Here is a 22,359-nt window from a genome sequence, read left to right on the forward strand (position 1 = left end):
GAATTGTTGAATGTGAAACTGATGATGTGCCCTGTAAACTTTCACTCAATCCACAATAAAAACCTTAAATTAAAAAAAAAAAAGAAATCATGCACTGTAAATATTAAAAAAAAAAAAAGAAAAACAGCTAAGAGATGTGGGACAATATCAGGGGCCTGGTATGGTGCTGCAAGATAAGTACTGGACTGCTAACCACAAGGTCGGCAGTTCAAACCCACCAGCTGCTTCTTGGAAATCCTATATAGGGTCTCTATAAGTCAGAAATCAAACGATGTATTGCCTTAAGCAAATCTGCTGCATAAGATCTCTTTACAGTGCTGAAGAGCAAAGATGGCAGCAGTTTGAGGACTAAGGTGCGCCTGACCCAAGCCATGGTATTTTCCATAACGTCTTATGCATGTGAAAGTTGGGCAATGAATAAGGAAGACTGTAGAAGAATCGATGCATTTGAGTTATGGTGCTGGAGGAAAATATTAAAAGTACCAGGAGTCTTCTGGACTGCCAGAAGAACAAACAAATCTGTCTTGGAAGAAGTACAGACAGAGTGTTCCTTAGACGTGTTAGGATCACAGGACAAACAGTGGACATATTATCACGTGGAACCAGTCCCTGGAGAAGAACATCATGCTTGGTAAAGTGGAGGATCAGCGGAAAAAGAGGAAGACACCCCCCCTCAAGAAGGATTGGCACAGTGGCAGTAGCACTGAGCTCAAGACTAACAATTGTGAGGATGGCACAAGATTGGGCAGTATCTGGTTCTGTTGTACATGGGGTTGCTATGAGTCGGAACCAGATGGATGGCATTAACAAGAACAGTGAGTTAGAACTGATTCGGGGGCACTTGACAACACCACCACTCTGATGTACTTGTACCGACTGTACACGTACAACTTTGTTTCAGTGACAAGAACCAATAATATCATTACACACACACACACACACCCCACCTTTTTTTTTTTTGCTTCAACCATTTGGGGCTGTGTTTTCTCACTCGTATCCCAATGCATCCTAGCCTACTCCCTCGTCCCCAGACCCTGCTCACCTGGTTCTTCTTCATGTGCTGCTGAACAGCTTGTAAGCCATTACCTCGTTCTGTCTGCATGGCCACTGGCAGCCGATCCTGGACCCAGGCCTGGAGAAGACACAGGGACAAGTCAGGGAAAATGCCCCTAAGGACTTCTGCACCGAAAGTTAATCCCTTTGTACAGCATCCAGTGTCTGGGGCTGGTCACTTCCTCAGCCCCTTTACCTACTCAGTCTTGTTCTCTCCTGCTAACCTGTAACCTTGGCACATGCTGTTTACACTTCCAACTCCCTCAACCTGGCTCCCTCATACTTTTCCTGTAGGTTTCAGTTCAGGTAGCTTTCCTCCAAGAGCTGTCCCCAACCTCCAGCCTTGGCCCGTGCCTCCTTGGGCTCCCACAGCTGGCTAGCCTTCCTCAACACAGCCCTACCCTGTCTGGGGATCAGTCTTTTTTTCCCTTTGGATTCTGGGCCCTCTATGGGCAGGAAGAGGCTGTTGTGGCCATTCCTGTGACCCAGCATCATTCAAGAAAGGGTATGTAATAGGTGAATGATGGATGAATGGCAAACAAACAAATGAGTGACTTCACAAACTAAGTCAATGAGTGAAAATGATTGAGGGAATGACAGATACTGTGAATGGATGCATAAGTGAAAGAGTGCATCAATAAATGAAGATCTGAATGAATGATTCTACCAACATATCAGTAGGGGGACCTATCAGCCATTTATAACTCCCTGGCATCGACCTTCCTCCTGGTCCCCAGCCTCTTAGGCCCCGCCACTCCCGTCCCCCGCCACTCCCCGTCCCCGCCCGTCTCTCGCCGCCCTCTCGGTGATCCTGGACCCGCCCCGGATCCTCGCCGGTCCTCACTAGTTCATCGTCCAGGTCGTGCGCCACCTGGTGTAGCTCCTTGGAAGCGAGGAGCAGGCGGCGGCGCTCCTGCAAAGGCTGGAGCAGGCGCACTAGGCGCTCGCCCACTGCGTTCTGCCGTTCGCCCACTAACTCTTTGCTTGCGGGTTCCAGCGGCAGGGCGGCGGTCTGCGCCTGCAACTCTCCCACCTCGCGGTACCACTCCTCCATCTGGGACTCCATCGACTGTTAAGGACAGAGGCAGCATTAGCAGGCTCCACCCTCCCTCCCTAGACTTCTGTGGCTCTCCAGTACCTTTCTGGTGACAGTCTCCTCAGAATCTCAGCATTCCACTCCATCCTTGCTCCGTCCCCTCAAGAGCGCTGGCCTCCTTATTGGTCCAGCAACACACTTAGCTACTGCCGGTTTTAGGATCTTTCCACATGCGGGTCCTTCTGTCTGGCACATTCTTCCTTGTCAATCAGCTTGCAGTTCGGATACTACCTTTTCAAAGCAGCTTACCTGGCCCCCTAAACTAAAAGAATCCATTCATTTTTAAGCACCCTTCAAGGTAGGTGTTACCATCCCTGTTTTACAAACGAGGAAACCAAGATTCAAGGAGGTTAAGTAACTAGACCAAGCTATTCAGATGTTAAAATAAAAAAAAGCTACAGTGATTGAAATGGTCGATGTGCCATAGAGCTAGAAACAAAGCGCAAAAGTAGACCTATTAAATATACATGAGAATTCATATATTTTATAGGTACCATTTCAAACCCCTGAGGAAAAGATGGATTGTTGTCCAACTGGCTAACCAGTTGGCTGGATCTCATTCTCTCTGCACATGGAAAACAATTCCAGATGGATTATCAACTTCAATAGAATAAGCAAATCCATAAGGCACTAAAGGAAACCCTGGGTGAGTATTTTTATGATCTTGGGATGGAGAAAATCTTTCCAAACATAACCACAAAGTGAAAGATTATCAATTTGATCCCATAAAAATAAAATTGCTTTTTCATCAACCAAAATTTCATGGTGGAGAGAAAAGGCAAATGACAAACTGGAAAATTATGAAGGAGAAGGGGGCTTCAAATAGTGTGTAGATAAATTCCACTGACTTTTAATTCCATTTTTCCATAAGCTTTTTGAAGGTCCTCTTATATGTGATCCAGGAGAAAGATAAGGCTTTCTGCTCCCATAAAGATTTACAGCTTTGGAAACCCTAAAACAGGGTTGTTATGAGTCAGAACGGACACAGTGGTACTTAACAACAACAGCAACATTTATGATATATATCAGAACAAGGAACTAGTTTCTTAGCAATCTGATAATTCCCCATTTAGTCTGCTTCCTTTGATTTCACAGCATTTGCCCCCATCATGCAACTCTGTCTTTACTCATGAGCTTTTGATTGGTTTTCTCCCATTAACTCCTTGAGATCAAGGGCTGTATCACATTTGCTGCTGTATTCCCAAGTGTCTGGCACATGATTCAAAGATGAGTGAATGCCATCAACAAGGAAAAAGACTACCCAAGAGAGAAATGGGCACCCGATGTGAATAGGTACCACACAGAAGAAAAACAAGTATGGAAGGTTCCCAGTCATGCTAAACAGCAAGGAAATGCAAATCAAAGCAAGCTAGTCTTTTACTATACATCAGATTCGCAAACATTTAAAAGACTATCTAGTGTTGGCAAAGATGCTGGGAGTTGGACATATTCAGCCACTGTGGTTGCTGGTGTAAATCGGTAGAGAATTTTTGGAAGACAAGTTGGCAGGTTCCATCAAAATATAAAATGTGCAGATTTTTTTAACCCAGTACTTTTGCTTCCACTTCGAGGAATACATCTTTAAGAAATACTGGCACATATGCACAGAGATGTCTGTCCAAATATGTTTATTGTAGCAAACTTTGTAATGGGAAGATGCTGGGGACAGCCCTCATTGCCCACCAATCATGGAAAAAAGTTAAACAAATCCACAACAGTATGAAATACTGGCCAAGATTTACTGTTAAGAGGAAAAGGCTACTCAGATTCTATGTTTAAATATATTATCTGCACACCCACTCCTCACTTACTAACAGCCAGATTCCAAAGACCAGGTCACTGTGTGAAAACTGGCATTATAAGGGTAAATGGAAGATGGCAGCATCCGATCGCAAAACAGAGGATGACCACATCATTACAGAACTGCCAAAGTGCATCATTACAGAACTGCCAAGCCACTGAGAATCATAACCCAGTCAGGTTGACACATAACCTTAACCACCACAGCCAACTTATTCTCACCTCATACCTCGGTGTTTGTTACTGCCAGACTTGTCATTAATTTGCAAAATCATCAATTAGTAGATTTTTGACTATTGTTGTAAATGCAAAATGTCAGATAATGAGATAGTTGATGAGGAGTAGGTTATTTGATTGAAGTAAATAATAAATGAATTAACAGGTAGGATATATTGGACTCCTGGTGTGGCACTGTATGATCATTATTGGGCTACAAACCACAAGGTTGGTAGTTCAAACCCACCAACTGCTCCCCAGAAACCCTATACAGGGTTGCTATGAGTTGGAACCCACTCGATGGCACTTAACAATTACAACACCTACTGCTGGGGGAGCTCTGAATTAATGAATGGAGAACATTGAGATGAAAGAGATTTTTTGCTTAGGATTTTTTGTATACTTTCTGATGTCTGAGCCATGAAAATTATTTATTTAAAAATCACATGAAAATGCACAAGAACACCCAAACTTGTAGATAGTACCATTCGACCTAGCTTTGATGGCTTGATGATCAGAACTTGACTAGAGGAAGATAAAAAAAAATGTTTTGATAAAGGAAACGTGTAAATTGCTACAATTTGGTGAACTTGACCTATACTTATGGATGTAATAGCTCAAAATACCAAGTGAGAGGGAAGGAGTCTTCACATCAAGTATTAATCCTATTCCCCTCTGTATACAGGTTTGATAGGGAAGGGCAATTTAGACATTGGCTACCTAAAATGAGGGGGTTATACGGGCACAAAGTGACTGGCTTACAAGTTTTTAAGAGTGAATTTAGTTTCAGCGTGTGTAGGGGAAGCTGAAATCCCCACTGAATGTTTTTCATCTTGTCTAGATGGGTCTGGTGAAAGGAGATGGGGGAAAAATTCTTGTGATTCAATAGTAAGTAATTGTTATCATGACTAATTGCGACTGTCACAACTGTAAAGGGAGAAGTTTTGTAACAAAAAGTGGGGAGTAGTTAATCTTGCAATCCAGGAACAGAAGACCCTAGGACCATCAAGGGAGAAGAGCATAAGTGGAATGCGGGACCCTAACTAGAGAAGCAGCGACACCAGATATGGAGGCAGAGATGATGACATGGAGAGACAGAGCAGTTGAGGACTCTAGACTCATGGAAAGAGAAAGGCTGAGTGCTGTGTGGCCAAGAGGCAGGCTTGCAGAATGTGCTCTTTGGTTGTTTAAATTATTATATATTCCTGAGTGTTTCTGTGTACAACCCCCTACTCCCGAAAAACAAAACAAAACAAAACAAAAAACAGAGGGAATAGAAGCAAATATTGATGAATGATGATGCATGGAGGGGATTGTAATCATTGCAATGAAACAATGAGTGTAAAACCGATGTTCTCCCATGTAAACTATTACTCACTTCACAACAAAAACAAAACAAAAAAGCATACCGTAAAAAAAAATCACATGAAAAACAAAAATTTTTAAATCCCTACAGATAAATACACATGTATTTATGTATAGTAAGAGGTCGAGAAGGACAAAATAAATAAATAAAAACTGGGGTTCCCTTTGGGGTGCGGAATTAGGAGGCTGGTTGAAGGGAGACATTAATTTTACTGACGACTTTGGGTTAGTTAGATCTTTCACCAAAATAATGTAGTTTTGTATTACTTGTGTGATTCTAAACAGATGAGGGAAAGTCAGTAGAGAAGAAAACAAAATAATAATGAAATTAAGTGGAAACAGATTATGGCAAATGGCTGCAAACCAACAGTGACGGACTTTTGTTCCCAGCTTCTATGATGCTGAGCTTTGGTTTTACCTGCCCAACAACCACAAATCCCACCCACTCCGCTTTGGCAGCACCTCAAACCCCACTCTAAGGTCCTGAGATTCCTAAAGGCTTAATAAAATTTAGAGTCCGAAAAGTGGCCATGTGATCCAAATCCAGCCAATCAGAACACTGAAATTACTCTAGCTACAGGGATTGGGTCAGGGATGGTCAGTCATGTGACCTACACAGAGCTTGCCTGAAAAATCTCTCTTGCTTCCTGGGGGGCTAATAAAACCCAGAATTCCAAGGATGGTCATGTGATTCTGGCCTGGCCATTGAGAATACTGACTCAACTTGGCTATGCACCTACCTAACCCATGAAAATCTTTCCCATTTTTGCTGGAAAAACGTAGGCGCACAGAAGGGAAGGATTCCTAAACTGGTAGGATGTAAGATCCAGCTCTGGGGGCCATCTTGCCACCATGAGGGAAGAAGTTCTCATATAAAAAAAAGACAACACAGGAAAGCAGGGCCCAGACAAAGATGGAGACCGATTCCTGAAGATGTAGTTTGACCCTGACACACGGGTTGCTGCACACTGCCTGGATTTTTCAGCTTTGTGAGCCAATAAGTTCCCTGTTTGTCCATTTAGTTTGGGGTCCTATGACCTATACCTTTAAAAAGTGTCAACTACTAACAGTTCACAATCTCTAGCCAGTTGCTGTGCAAGTGAATCTGACTTATGGGCACCCCATGTGTGCCAGAATAAACCTGTGCTCCACAGAGTTTTCAATGGCTGACTTTTCAGAAATGGATCACTGGGTCTTTCTTCTGAGGGGCCTCAGGGTGAACTCCAAGCTCTGACCTTTCAGTTAGTAGCCAAGAATGTTAACCATTTGCATCACCCAGGGACACCTCCCGATCACTGTGGTTGCTGTTCAAAGCCAACTCATAGCGACCCGGTACTGGGGGGCCGGGGGTGGTCATGAAATGGGAGAAAAGTCAAAACTTCTAACAAGTCAAAACCAGGAAAGATGAATATAAATACAGCACAATCACAAGTTAAGGGGGCTGAGGGGACAAGGAGAGTTACTCCAAAATCTAAAAACTCCCTAAGAATCTTTTGTCTCTAAAATCACCGTAGTAGCTTGTAGGAAAAGTGGTCTACTAGTGTGGTGGGCTCCAAGTTGGGCTGCTAACTGCAAGGTCAGCAGTTTCAATCCACCAGTGGCTCTACAAAAGAAAAATGAGACTTTCTGTTCCCGTAAAAATGTACAGCCTCTGAAACCCTAAACAGGGTCTCTAGGAGTCAGCACTGACATGAGAGCACACAACCACCAGCATCACCCATGTGCAGAAAGATCACAATGGCATGTTGTTGCTGTTAAGTGCCTCTGAGTCAGTGCTGACCCGTAGCGACCCTGTATAGGGTTTCAGAGGAGCAGCTGGTGAAGAATGGCATAGAATCTAGGAAACTCAAGTATTGCCTGAAATTTCAAGGTTTTAGGCTTCAGTTCTCCATTAGATATGTGATCTCTACAGCATCTCCAGCAAGTGAACATATGATCTCAGCTGGAATGATTCCAAGGACCAACACTATTCTATTTCTATATAAGTGTCACATAATTGCAACACCCAATTGGATTTCTGTTCCCCTGCAAACATAGGCAAAAGTTACAGAAACACAGTACAAATAACTATTAAAAGGATGTTCAGCAGAATTTCAAATTCTTCTGGAATCTAGACTTCTGGAACCATAGAGGCTGGATGAACCTCCAAAACTATATATATTAAAGAAATATATGTTCAGCCACCTCAGTTCTAAGTATATGCTCAGAAAAAGTGAAGACAAAAATGCAATGGAATCTGTATACCAGTGTTCAGAGCATTTTTCTCAACAGCCAAAACATGGAAACAACAAAAATGTCCATCAGCAGATATATATGAATAAACACAGCACTGTGGGTTAATGTGCCAGACTGCAAAGTCATTTGAACTGCAAGGTCAGCAGTCCAAGCTCACCAGCGGTACCTCAGAAACCCTATACAAGGTCATTATGAGTCAGAACCAACTCAATGGAACATAACAACAACAAACATACACACAATGGAATACTACTACATAGTGATAAAGAGAAATGAAGTCTTCACAGCATGCTGGGTGAAATGTCACTTGGGAAAGAAGAAATATTGTATGATCTCATATATGAGAGGGGGTTTCAAAAAGCTTATGAAAGAATGGAATGAAAAGATAAAGGAATTTTTCCACAAACTTTTGGAAGCTCTTTATATATAGAAACTTAATAATTATCTGTGGTTACCAAAGGTGGGACAGACTCCTGGTGTGGCTCTCTAGGATCAGCACTGGACTGTCAACCATAAGGTCAGCAGTTCAAACCCACCAGCTGCTCCTTGAAAACCCTATCCAGAGTCGCTATGAGTCAGAACCTACGCAACAGCACTTTACAACAACAACAACAAAGGTGGGAGGGCATGAAATCGGAGAGTTTATGCTTAGGGCCATTGTTGTTGTTAAGGGCCGTTGATTCTGACTTGTAGCAACCCTGTATAAGGTTTCTGAGGCTGTAAATCTTTACAGGAGCAGAAGGCCTCATCTTTCTCCCACGAAACAGCTAGTGAGTTTGAACCGCTGATCCCGTGGTTCACAGTCCAATGCTTATCATATAGAACCACTGCACTCCCCTTAAAGGGATTAAGCTTATGTTAATGGTGGTGGAATCTTTTGGATCATGTTATCTGCACACAGGTTTTTTTTTGTGTGTGTGTGTGTGTGAACTGGGTGATAGTTTTCATGGGAGAACGTCAGCTTTACATCATCGTTTCATTGCAAATGATTACAATCTCCTCCGTGCATCATCATTCAACAGTATTTGCTTCACTCCCTCTGTTTTTCTTTTTCTTTTTGGGGGTGTGGGGTGTGGGAAGATGTATACAAAAACACTCAGGAATATATAATAATTTAAACAACCAAAGGGCACATTCTGCAAGCCAAACAGGGTTTTTTTTTTCTTTGCCAATTTGAATGTCTCTTAATTTCCCTTTCCTATCTTATAGCTATGGCTAAGACTGCCAGCAAAAAATTGAATAAGAGTGGTGATAAAGGGCATCCTTGTCTGGTTCCTGTTTGCAAGGGGAATGGTTTTCAGTTTCTATCCATTGAGAGTGATAACAACTGTTGGTTTGGTATTGTTGTTGTTGTTAAGTACCGTCGAGTCGGTTCCAACCCATAACGACCCTGTATAGGGTTTCCAAGGAGCGACTGGAGAGCTTGAACCACCGACCTTGTAGTTCAAATGGCTTTGAAGTCTGTCTGGTGCATTAACTCACAGCGCCACACCAGGACTCCGCTAGTTTGGTACATTGTTGTTGTTATGTGCCGTGGAGTCAGTTCCGACCCATAGCGACCCTGTACAGGGTTTCCAAGGCTGTAAATCTTTACAGGAGCAGAAAGCCTCACCTTTCTTCTGCGAAACTGCTGGTAGTTTAGAACTGCTGACCTTGCAGTTCGCAGCCTGATTCATAACCACTACACTACCAGAGCTCCTTGTTGGTTTGGTATGTTGTTTTTGTTGTTAAGTGCTGTCGAGTTGGTTCCGACCCATAGCGACCCTGAGCAGGGTTTCTGAGGCTGTAAACCTTTACGGGAGCAGAAAGCCTCATCTTTCTCCCGCGGGGCAGCTGGTAGTTTCAAACTGCTGGCCTTGTCGTTTGCAGCTCGATTCATAACCACTACGGTATATATGCCCTTAATTATGCTGAGAAATTTCTCTTCTATTTCTATAAAAACATAAAACGCAGTGGCTCCGTGTTTTATTAGGAATGGGTGTTGGATTTTGTCAAATGCCTTTTCTGCATCAACTGATATGATCACATGCGGTTTTTTCCCATTTATGTGGTGGATTACACTGATACCTTTACTAATATGAACCATCCATGCATACCCAGTATCTCACTTGATCATGCTGTATTTTTTAAATATATATATATGTTGTTGAATTCAATTGGCTAAGATTTTGCTGAAAATTTTTGCATCTATGTTGATGAGGGATATTGGTGTATAATTTTCTTTTTTAGAGATGTCTTTGCCTGGTTCTTTAGTGATAAGGCTTATGTTTGCTTCATAAAATGAACTCAGAGTTGTTCATCCTTTTCTATGTTCTGGTATAAATTGAGTAGATTTGATGTCAGATCTTCTCTGAATGTTTGGTAGAATTCACCAGTAAAACCATCTGGTCTAGGACTTTTTTTTTTCTGGGAATATTTTAATGACTTGCTCAATTTCTTCTTTTGTTATAGATCTGTTCAAGTTTTCTGCCTCAGTCTGAGTTAGCATAAGTAGAATTATGTGTTTCTAGAAATTTGTCCATTTCATCTAGATTTTCAAATTTGGTGGAGTACCATTCTTTGTACTATTCTATTTATTATTCTTTATATTTCCATTGGTTTTGCTGTGATGTCGCCCATATCATTTCTTGTTCATGTTATTTGTATTTTCTTTTTCTTTCATTAGGTTTGCCAATGGTTTGTTGATTTTATTAATCTTTCCAAAGAACCAGTTTTGTGTTTTGTTGATACTTTTTATTGTTTTTCTGTTTTCTATTTCATTTATTTCTGCTTTAACCTTTATTATTTCTTTTCTTCTGGCAGCTATAGCTTACTTTGCTGCTATTGTTCTAATTGTTGGAAAAGACTTTTTCTTTTTCATAATACATGATTCTGTTTGAACTTCTTATCACACAGTAGCAAACACGTGTTATACTACTGGTATAATGCTGAGTGTCTGCTCCATGCCAGGCTCTAAGCACTTGACAAGGGTTCACACACTTAGAGCTCCTAATAACATATGAGATCGGGGAAGACAGGGCTGTTTGTCTGTTTCATACACAGCTACATCCCAGTCTAGCACAGTGCCTGGCTGAGTAGATGATCGGGGACTATGTGTTGATATTGGCCATTGAACTAGTCACTGTGCTATTTTACTTTCTTTACAAAAACACAACAAAAACATGGCTTTTGAGTCCATTTCAATTCAAAGTGGCACTATAGAACAGAGTAGAACAGCTCCTTAGGGTTTCTAAGATGGTAAATCTTTATAGGAGAAGAAAGTCTCATCTTTCTCCTGCAGAGCAGCTGGTAGGTTTGAACCGCCAACCTTATGGCTAGCAGCCCAATACGAAAACGGTGGCACTACTAGGTTTTTCTTTTTACTTCTCTTAACTGAGCATTATGAAACATGAAATAAATAACAAAGAACTAACTTTAGAGATTAAAACCAGAGAAGGCAGGAAGTTCTGACATATGCTACAGCAGGGATGACTCTTGAAAAAACAGTGTCAAATGCAAGAAAGCAGACACAAAGGGCTCACATCATGTGCTTCCCTGGATAGGAAACGTCTGCAATGGGGAAATCCATAGAGATAGGAAGTAGGTGATTCTGGTCTTCCTGGATCTCAGGATCTCATATATTGTTGGGAGCTCTAGGGTTGGGGGAAGGGAGGGAGATGAGGAGTGACTGCTATTAGCCTTGAGGTTTCTTTTCATTGTTGTTGTTGTTGTTAGGTCGATACCGACTCATAGCGACTCTATTCACAACAGAATGAAACACTGCCCGGTCCTGGGCCAATCTTACAATTGTTGTCACACTTGAGCCCACTGATGCTGCCACTCTGCCAATCCATATCACTGAGGGTCTTCCTCTTTTTCTCTGACCCTCCACCTTACCAAACATGATATCCTTCTCCAGCGACTGGTCCCTCCTGACAATATGTCTGAAGTATGAGAGATGAAGTTTGGCCATCTTGGCCTCCAAGGAGAACTCAGGCTGCACTTCTTCCAACACAGATGTTTGTTCTTTTGGCAGCCCATGGCACTTTCAGTATTCTCCTCCAACACCATAACTCAAATGCATCAATTCTTCTATGGTCTTCCTATGCACTGTCTAGCTTTTGCAGGCATATGAGGTTATTGAAAATACCATGGCTTGTGTTAGGCGCACCTTAGTCCTCAAGCTGACACCTTTGCTCTTCAACACTTTAAAATAGGTCTTGCGCAGCAGATTTGCCTAATGCAATATGTTGTTCGATTTCTTGGCTGCTGCTTCCATAAGTTTTGATGGTTGATCCAAGAAAAATGAAGTCTTTTGACAACTTCAAACTTTTCTCCATTGATAAGAATGTTGTTTATTGGTCTTTTTGGGGTGATGAAAATATTGTGGAATCAGATTAATAGTGACGACCAATCACCTTTTTGAATCTACCACTCCATTTAAAACGATGAACTTTATTTTGTGAATTTCACCTTAATTTAAAATGGTGACTTTATGTTCTGTGAATTAGATCTTCATTTTTATAAACGACATCAAAGGTAAGAACAAACACACACACAAAAGGAGCCCCTTCCCCCCACTTCCAGAAACACCTGACCCCATGGTGACTTGATTCCTGTTCTGATCCATTTAGCTGGTTATTAATGCTTTCCCATTTTCCAGTTGGGAAAACTGAGGCTCTGAGAGAAACAGTCACTGGTCCAGAGTGAAAACTGTCAGAATCAGGAGTTGAACCCAGGACCACATGATCGTAAAACACAAACTCACTGCCACTCTGCTTCCCTATAATTGGAGGCAGTGCGGCTCAGAGAGGTGGGGTCACTTGGCCTTGAATACACAGGATAGGAGTGGGATGCCAGCTGGACTCTTCCCCAGGCCATGCTGAGCTGAAAGCAGAAACACTCATCAGCAGCAAAGGAAAAGGGGAAGAAGTGAGTGCTTCCTTGTCCTGGGAAAGGTCCTCGTTCAGGGTGGGGTTAGAAGTTTGGGTAGGTGGTATGGAGCCCCCAGAGACTAAGTCTCCAGTATTTTCCTCAGGCTGGTCCCCCTAAGATGACAGAATAGCTTCCCCTATGCACATCTGCCCCACCCAAGAAGCTGGTGGTTGAACCAGACCAGCTGGCCAGGACCCTGAGGGCTGGGAAAGTAGGGGAGGAGATGGGAATCTTAGGATGACACCATCTGGTCCCTCAGCCAGGAGGAAGAGCAGTTGGTTGGGAGGCTCTGGGAGAGGACTCTGGGTAACCTGGCTCTGGGCAGTGGGAGCCTGCTGCAGCGGCTGGGTGAGGGTCAAAAGGGAGGCCGTGAAGGGGAGACTAGGGGAACACCAGGGATGAGAGATGATCACTGGAGGAAGACAGAGATGGAGAACACAAATAAAAACAGAAGAGAGTGAAGGAGAAAGATGGAGGAAAATGAATAGAAAGAGCAGCTCGAGAGAAGGATAAAGAAAAGCAGACAGAGAGATAGGGGCTAAGACAGATAGAAACAGAAACAGAGGGAAAAAGACAGAGATGGGGACATAGAACCTACCAGACACTCAGAGAAACAGAGAGGCGCAGAGAGACAGGCATCCGCGCTGAGACAGAGACTCAGAGAAAGGCAGAAACCCCCAGAAATGGAGCCGCCACCTCCCCCAAACCAGCTGGGCCCTTGTGGCCTGAGGGGTGGGCATCCAGGTAGCATGCCAGGCTGGTAGCAGCTGCCCCCTTGCCTCTGGCATACGCCCGCGCCTGCGCTCTCAGGCAGTTCCTTCCCTACCCGGTGGTAGCTCTCTAGGCCCAGTAGAGCGCCATCTGGGAGTTGTGGCCTTGGGCTCCCTCTGCTGGAGAAAGGGCCCAGGAGTCCAGTGTATTTGTGTGTGTGTTTGCCTCTGGCACCCATTGCTGTGTGGCCCCAGGCCAGTCCCTTGTTCCCTCTGGGCCTCAGTCGCTCCCCCGTGAACAATGGGGACCCTTCCTTGTGGTCTCCTGGTTTTGTTGTTGTTAAGTGCCGTCGAATAAGTTCCTACTCCTAGTAACCCCATATAGGCTTTCTGAGCAGCAGCTAGCTCGTGTGCCTGAACCTCCGACCTTGCAGTTTAAACTGACTTTGCAGTCCAGTGCGTTAACCCACAGCACTACACCAGGCTGGAACTAAATCCTGCAAGGGGAAGGAAAGCAGTCTGTATCCTCCTTTGGAAAGGGAATGGGTACCAGGATTGTGTTTGGGGCTCCTGGCCAGAACAAGAGACCCCAAGTCCTCCTTCTGAAACCTAAATGGTCAGCAGAGAAAGACAAGGATGCTGAGTTCCCCAGTCACCTTAAAAATCCACAGTGAGATTGCACAGGTTGGAGAAAATCTAAAAAGTCTGACAACGCTAAGTCTTGGCGAAGACTTGAGAGTGAGCACTAACTAGCAAGCAATTTGGTAAGATCACGTGAATTGAAGATAATTCTAACATTTAACACTACATAGGAGGGAGCTTCAAAAAGTTAAGTGGAGAAATTTACATTATCTTTTAATCTCCACAAACTTTTTACAGCCCTCTTGTATTAGTTTCATATACCAGTAATCAATCAATTACCATCAAGTTGATTGGGATTCATGATGCCTCTGTGTGTGTCAGAGTAGAACTGTACTCCACAGGGCTCTCCATAGCTGATTTTTTAGATCAGTCAACCAAGGTGCTTCTGGGTAGACTCGAACCACCAACCTTTCGATTAGTTGTTGTTAAGTGCTGTTGAGTTGGTCCCAACTCACAGCGACCCTGTATAGGCTTTCCGATGAGCGGCTGGTAGATTTGAACTACCGACCTTGTGGTTCAAACTGACCTTGCAGTTAAGCACATTATCCACACCAGGACTCCTTTTGATTAGTGTGACTGCATAAACTGTCTGTCCCAACCAGGGACTCTGGTATTTCACTATGCGTCAATTCCCACTCCTAGTGACCCTATAGGGCAGATTAGAAACAACTGCCCCACAGGGTTTCCAAAACTGTAATCCTTACGGAAGCAGTCTACCACATCTTTCTCCTGCTGGTGGGTTCGATCCAAGCAGTTAACAGTCAAGCGCTTAACAGTCAAGCACTTTAACTGCTCCTTGGTATTTCACATGTGGTCGTTGTTAGGTGCCATTGAGTTGCTATGTACACAACCCTGCCTGATCCTCACAAACGTTCCTATGTTTGAGCCCACTGTTGCAGACACTGTGTTAATCTACTTCATTGCGGGTCTTCTTTTTTGCTTCTTTCTGATTTATTTAGCAAGCTTGATGGGTTATGTACCATACTCCAAAATAAAAAATACAAAACCCAATAAGGTTAAAGGGGGAAATGCTTAATATGTAATACAAGTAGAAACAAATGAGTAACTCTGTAGTACATGAATAACAACTACCGGAAGGTGGGGAAGTAACTGTAAGCACCCTAAAAAACTTTGGAAACAATACTCCCTCAGTGACAATGCACCCTCTTCAGGTTCAAAGCATTGCAACAACAGGAGGAAGTGGGATAAGTGATGTTACACTGACTGAGATGGAAACAAATGTAAGAATTGTTGAATATTAAAACTGATGATTTGCTCTGTAAACTTTCAGTCAATTCACAATAAAAAGGTGAAATTTTTTAAAAAGAAAAATAACAACCTGTAAGCAAATGCTGAAGCCTAGTTAGTAGATTTGCTTTCACCATAATATTGCATAAGCAATTCTAAAATTACTTTAGGCATTACGTCTTTTAACCTTCACAATGTCCATACAATGTTGTTGTTATTGTTAGGTGCCCTCGAGCTGGTTCCCACTCATCTCGACTCTATACACAACAGAAGGAAACACTGTCCGATTCTTCACCATCCTCACATTCATTGGTAAGCTTGAGTTCATTGTTACTGCCACTATGCCAATCAATCTCACTGGGGGGGAGGGGGTCTTCTTCTTTTTTGAGGACCCTCCACTTTATCAAGCATGATATCCTTTTCTAGGAACTGGTCCCTCCTGAGAATATGTCCGAAATAAGTCCCTATGAAGCTAAAGCTGTTATTACGCCCATTTTCCTGAGTAGGAAACAGATGCCAAGAGAGGCACCTTTGTAACGTTACCCAGCTTGAACCTGGGCAGCCTGACTCCAGCATCCATGCCCTTGACCACGGTACCTCCCACACTCCTGCTGTCCCCAGTGTATGAGCCTTAGGGGACTAGCTTTAGGATTCGCTCACTTCAAGAGGAGATATTAGGGATGTGAGGACTCAGAGCCAGGGACAAAGTCACTTGTCTAACATCACACAGCTGGTAAGTGATGAGGCTCTGAATCAAATCTGGGCCTATCTGAGTCCTGAGTCTGATTATTATTCACCACAATATGCTGAAAAAAATTCAATTTCTGGGAAAACAAGGATCCTCGTAACTGGACACCTGGTGTGGCTCTGGAGAATCAGCACTGGACTTCAAACCACAAGATCGCTAATTCAAACCCACCCACTGCTGTTCCTTGGAAATCCTATACAGGGTTGCTGTGAGTTGGAACCGACTCGACAGCACTTAACAACACGTTAACAAGTGCTCCTAACTCATTTTCCAAGCTTCTCCACTGGCTGTATGTCCAGGTGGGGAAAGAGCTGACTGCATTGACCTAATTCTGGTGGCATCTCTAGCTCCCAGGTGGGTGAGGCTCAGGACTGGCTACTTAATTGGTAGGGTTTGGTGCAAAATGGAACCCGTGTGTGGTGCTAATGGTTAACATCCCCGACTACTAACTGAAAGTTGAAGGTTCACATTTACCCAAGGTACCTTGGAAGAAAGAAAGGCCTGGTGATGTAGTTAGAAATACATCAACCTTTGAACTGTCACATGGGGGTTGCCATGAGTCAGACTCAACATGAAGGCAACAGGTTCAGCTGCTGCAAGGAGACAAGGAGGAATAGGTACCCTTGTGAAAATGTCATTAAGAATTTCACCACAGATGGAGCCCACCAGTCAGTCATTCCAAGGCAGAAAAGACCTGGCGTGCTGCTCCCGTAAAGATTTCAGTCTGGGAAACCCTTGTTGTAGTTGTTAAATGCTGTTGAGTCAGTTCCAACTCACTGTAACCCTGTATAGGGTTCCCCAGGAGCAGCTGGTGGGTATGAACTGCCGACCTTGGGGTTCACGGCCCATGCAGTTTACTGTGTCCTATACTCATGAGTCACAATTAATCTGACAACACACAACAACAGAGTCCAAGCTCTGTTCTTTGTATTAGACAACAGACTTAAAAAAAAAAAAAGGCAATAAAAAGACATTTTAGAATATTTAATCGCTGAATCATACACATAAAAATGGTTAAAATGCCAAATTATTTTAGTTCTACACATTAAATAATAAAAAATTTCAAGATAGCAATAGCAGATTGATAAACCAAGTCCAAGACCCTTCTACGTGCTGGGCCCTATATAGTGACAATGTGGACACATTCTACAGAACGTGGTCCTGGCTGGAATAAAGGGGACCCAGGACAAGGCTGGGAGAAGAGGAGATGAGGCTAGAGAATGAGTCCCCCAGCCCATCCCTGCAGAGATCCCGGCAGGCTATCATTCTGGACTCTGGAACCTAGCTGTGTGGGGCTTTGCTCTCCTTCAGGGTTTTTCCTATCTTCAAGCTGGGGGAGGTGAAGGACCCCCACCCCCCACCCCCATAGGTGACCCCCTGGGGCTGCACTCTCCCTGATGGCTTCCTCCTACCCTGTCCACACTTTCGTCAACAGACTATGGATAGAATCCTCACCATCCCTATGGGAAACCTGGATTTCATTCCTGGTCTCCCTCAAGCATAGCTACCTACCACCTTATGTGTCAATGGAGGCCTATGTGTGACTCTGATGCAGAACGGGTTTTAGTGGAATGCCAGACTAGAATAGACTAGGAAGAAAGGTCTGGCAATCTCCTTCTGAAAACCTGACAATGAAAACTATGGGTCTGGATGCTAGACTTCCTGGGGCCCTAAGGGTTAGCTCAACTCCCAAAACTACTGGCCTGAGAGCATCCTTTAAACCTTAAACCAAAAGTAACTTCTGAAGTCATCTAAACAATAGTTTAGCTTAACTAGTACAAAAAGTCTGCCTTGAGCATTATGCTCCTTTAAGAACTCTCTGGAGAAATTGTTATCATGACTGTCACAACTGTAAAGGTAGAAATTTTGTAACATAAAGAGGGGAGTAGTTAATCTTACAGTCCAGGAATAGAGGACCCTAGGACCATCAAGGGAGAAGAGCACGAACCAAATGTGGGACTGTATCCAGAGAAACAGCCAGAGATGACCACACGGAGAGAGAGAGAGCAGCTGAGGACTCTAGACTCATGGAACGAGAAAGGCTGTGTGCTGGCGGCCAGGAGGCAGGCTTGCAGACTGTGCCCTTTGGCTGTGTAAATGATTATATATTCCTGAGTGTTTTTGTGTACCTCCCCCCACAAAAAACAAACAAACAAACTCGGGGAAAAGAAGCAAATACTGTTGAATAATGATACATGGAGGAGACTGTAATCGTTGCAATGAAGTAATGAGTGTAAAACCGATGTTCTCCCATATAAACGATCACTGAATTCACAGTGAAAACTTAGAGAAAAAAAACTCTCTAGACTCCTGGTGTGGCACTGTAGAATAAGCACTGGGCTGTAAACCACAAGATCAGCGGTTCAAATCCACTAGTCGCTTCTTGGAAACCCTATACAGGGTTGCTGTGGGTTGGAACCGTCTCAATGGCACTTAACAACAACAACAAGAACTATCGATGTGGGAGCAAAGTGACAACAGAAACTTGAATGGAATCTGAGGAGGCAGTGAGTGTGGTACTTTAGGTTTTGTGTCAACTTGACTGGGCCAGGCATCTCAGTGGATTCGCAGTGAAGATGTAATTATTCCCCGTGATAAGATCTAATACAATGCAATCCTTCCCCCATAATGTGATCTAACAAGATCAGCCCTCATCTGATGTAATTATCCTATGTGTTGCAAATCCTCCCTTCCATGATGTTAATGATGCTAACCATCTACCCGATTAGGTTGTATCTTGAGTCAATCTCTTGAGATATAAAAGGAGAGAGAAGTGAGCAGAGAAAGAGGGACCCACTGTCACCAAGAAGGAAGAGCAAGTAGTAGACTGGGATCCCTGCACTGTGAAGTTCCTACAGCCAGGGAAAGACTGATGCCAAGATACGTGGAGATCGCCAAGGAAGGCTGGGCCTACAGATGCCAGAAGGAGACAAACACCTTTCCCCAGAGCTAACAAAGAGAGAAAACTTTCCTACAGAGCCAACACTCTGAATTTGGACTCCAGCTTCCTAAAGTGTGAGAGAATAAATTTGTTTGTTGAAGGGTCATGGTACTTCTGTGCTAGCAACACTAAGACAATGAGTTTGTATTCATGGCGGAGGAACAACTCAGAAAGGGAGGATGAGGATGGTCACACAACCCAAAGAATGCCATCAATGTCCCTGAATTGTGCACGGAGAAACAGTTGAAGTGTGTTATGTTTTGCTGTGTATATTTTCAGCAGCAACAACATAAAATAAACAGAAAAGAAAGAAAACAAACCTCCTAGATCACAATGGTCCCATCAGCAATCACAGGGACGGTGCAGGAGAGGGCAGCATTTCATCCCTTGGTGCATGAGTCCGGCTTAACTCAGTGGCAGCAGCTAAGTACAACCAATGTCCCATGGTTGTGATGTCCTCTGTTCTTGTTGGGACCCTGACCGTTCTGAGGGCTCAGCCTGTCCCTGGAGTTAATGCTAAGCGGATCCTTTCCTTGCACAAACTCATCTGGCCCTAGGCTGACTGAGCTGTTGTACCCTTACTTAAGATGGGAACACAGGCTCAGAGAAGGACTGACAATGCATTCTGGCTAGAATATGAACGCAAGCCCTCCTCATTCAATGCTCGGATGCTCCCGCTTCTCGTCAACCACCTGGGCCCTGGCTACTCCTATTTCTGTCGATATTTTGGAAGAATTCTCAAAACAAACTTGGGGCCAAGTCAACCCTATGTACCCACTGCCTGCTCAGCCAATGGGGTCCAGAAGTTGGACAGGGATCGATTTCTCAGAGGTCAGCGAGAGAGTTGCCTTGTCTATTGTGGTCTAAAACACTCAAGGGAAGAGAGTGGATGGAGACCAAAAGGGACTGAACAGTCTCTGGGCTTGACAGCTTAGTGGCCATATGACCTTGGGCTACTGGGAAGGAGGAAGAAGTTAACAATGCCCAGCTCAGAGCATGGATCAGCAATTCTTAAAGTGTGGTCTGGGGACCCCTGGGAGCTCCCAAGCTCTTTAGAGGCACTGCATGATCATAGCTATTTTTATAAAAATGCTAAGATGCTATTTCCCTTTCTCCTTTCATCTTGTCCCAAGCATACAGTGGAGTTTCACAGCGATCATGTGACCTGTGCTCCCAGAACAAATGGGATGCAGAAACAGACATGAGAATCCAGCTTCCTTCTCTGAAGCCAGACATTAACGAGGGTTATAAAACTGAAAAGCAAGACCAGTCTTCCAAGGTATTTATAATTCTTCTTCTAAAAATATGTTATAGGTGTCACTATTTTATAGACTTTTTAAAAATGATTCAATAATTCTAAGATGTGTCAGTTTTAATACAGTAAATAGTAATAGATATTACCCACAGAAACAAAAGCTCATTAGAGAGCGCAAACATTTTTATGAAGGTAAAGGGGTCCTTATCTGGGCCAGTAAGCAACAGCATGATAAGCAAAGAAAAGACTGAAGTTGCCAATGATTTCATTCTACTTGGCTCCACAATCAATGCCCATGGAAGCAGCAGTCAAGAAAAAGGAACAAAAAAATTTTCATTGGCATTAGGCAAATCTGCTGCAAAAGGCTTCCTTAAAGTGTTAAAAAAAAAAAAAGCAAAGATATCAGTATGAGACCTAAGAGTGCCTGACTAAAGCCATAGCATTTTCAATCACCTTATATGCATGGAAAACTGTACAATGAATAAGTTAGACTCAAGAAGAATGAATACTTTTGAATGATAGTATTGATGAAAATATTAAATATGCCATGGACTATCACAGGACAAACACAACTGTCTTGGATTAGAAGTGCAGCCAAAATGCTTCTTAGAAGCAAGGATGGAGAGACTTTATTTCATGTACTTTAGACATGTTATCAAGAGGGACCAGTCTCTACTAGGTGAGCATTTGGGATGTCTAGGTCTTTCTTTATACTGTTACTCACATAAAGAGATAAAAGTGGTATACTGTATTTTATATAGAACATCTGTTCTTTAATATCACATAGTTTATATCTCTTTGCATTTATATTTCTAGTAATGTGGTTCTCGTTAACACAGGTAGAGATGAAGAATTTGTTAGAACCTGGTACTTACAGCTATACATGAGCACTGGTGGTGTGTGTCCCTTTAATAAACCACTTCAGAGAAAAGAGATTTAGAAGTTGTGTACTCCACTCTTTCTCTCTTTTCATTAGCTAGAAGAGAAGGCTGTTCAGTTGGTTTGTGGTTTGTTTTTTTAATAACGCCTTCAAACTAAAATCTCTGTTAAACTCCCTTATTCTCTGTTCACTTCACTGGTCTCTTTATTATGCTTGACCAGGGTGATACTGTGAGTTCCAGAAGAATCTGTGCTCGAGTCTTTTCCCCTCTTGTGTATCCACTGTCAGTATTTCATGTTGAATGTGTGGAGAACATTAAAGTACTAAGACAGCAAGCCCTTGTCAGTGGACCCCTCTACCTGATTGTTAGACAAATTGTTCTTTTTAAACTTTATGATGGGAATAAACACCTTGAGTTTGAAAAAAAAAAAGAGGGACCAGTCTCTGGAGAAGGATATTATGCTTCGTAAAGCAAAGAAAGAGTCAGTGAAGAAGAGGAAGATCCTGACACAATGCCTCCAACAATGGGTTCACACAGCAAGGATTGAGAGGATGGTGCAAGACTGGGTCTTATTTCATTCTGTTGTACACAGAGTCACTATGAGTTAGAACTGACATGATGTCACCAAAGGACTTCCTGGAGACCAAACATTTGAGAGCCACTGGTACAAATACAATAGTGTGGTCACTGGCCACCTATTCTTATCTAGTGATCTCTTTGCTTGTTTGGCTCTAAGTCTCAAAAGGACAGTGATTTTTTTGGGTCAGTGTTCCAGCACCTAGAACAGTGCCTGACACTCAGTAGGTACTCAATAAATCTTGGGGTACACAGATGAGTGAATACACGCGTATTAGTGTTATGATCGCTCATTATCAATCAAACTTTGTTGCCAGACACCATGCCAAGCACTTTATAAGCAAAATCATGCCAAGGTATATTACAGAAATTTAATAAAGAGTTACAAGATCTGGGTTTGAATTCTGACTCTGTCACTTGCTACCCTGGCAAGTAAGTTCCTTCCTGGAGTCTCTGTTTCCCATCGATAAAAGGAGGCTCACCAAAGTTGGGTGTTGTTCCTGGCACGTAAAAAGGCAGGAGCTGTGACATCTTGGGAAGTAAGGAGTAACACCTATGCTCATAACCTCCGGCCACACCACGTCAACAGCACATAACAGACATGGAGCAGGTGCCAGTTAGGAACAGAGACAAAAGTAGACATTGTTCTCTAGGAGTCCCCTATTTCACCCTGACTGGT

At 43.2% G+C, this 22,359-nt stretch overlaps 1 protein-coding gene across 2 annotated transcripts in view; it reads right to left on the reverse strand.

The window, feature by feature from the left end:
* The window catches only part of SPTBN4 (spectrin, beta, non-erythrocytic 4), a 141,338-nt gene that overhangs the window by 25,608 nt on the left and 93,371 nt on the right, over positions 1–22,359 (reverse strand). For both annotated transcript variants that reach the window (XM_006871413.1, XM_006871414.1), the window contains 2 exons: positions 1,898–2,122; positions 1,043–1,132 (listed from right to left, as the gene is read on the reverse strand). In XM_006871413.1, coding sequence (XP_006871475.1) covers positions 1,043–1,132; positions 1,898–2,122 — 315 coding nt within the window. The remainder of the gene's footprint in view (positions 1–1,042; positions 1,133–1,897; positions 2,123–22,359) is intronic.

This window comes from Chrysochloris asiatica, unplaced genomic scaffold, assembly GCF_000296735.1.
Source record: "Chrysochloris asiatica unplaced genomic scaffold, ChrAsi1.0 scaffold00168, whole genome shotgun sequence".
NCBI lineage: Eukaryota > Metazoa > Chordata > Mammalia > Afrosoricida > Chrysochloridae > Chrysochloris > Chrysochloris asiatica.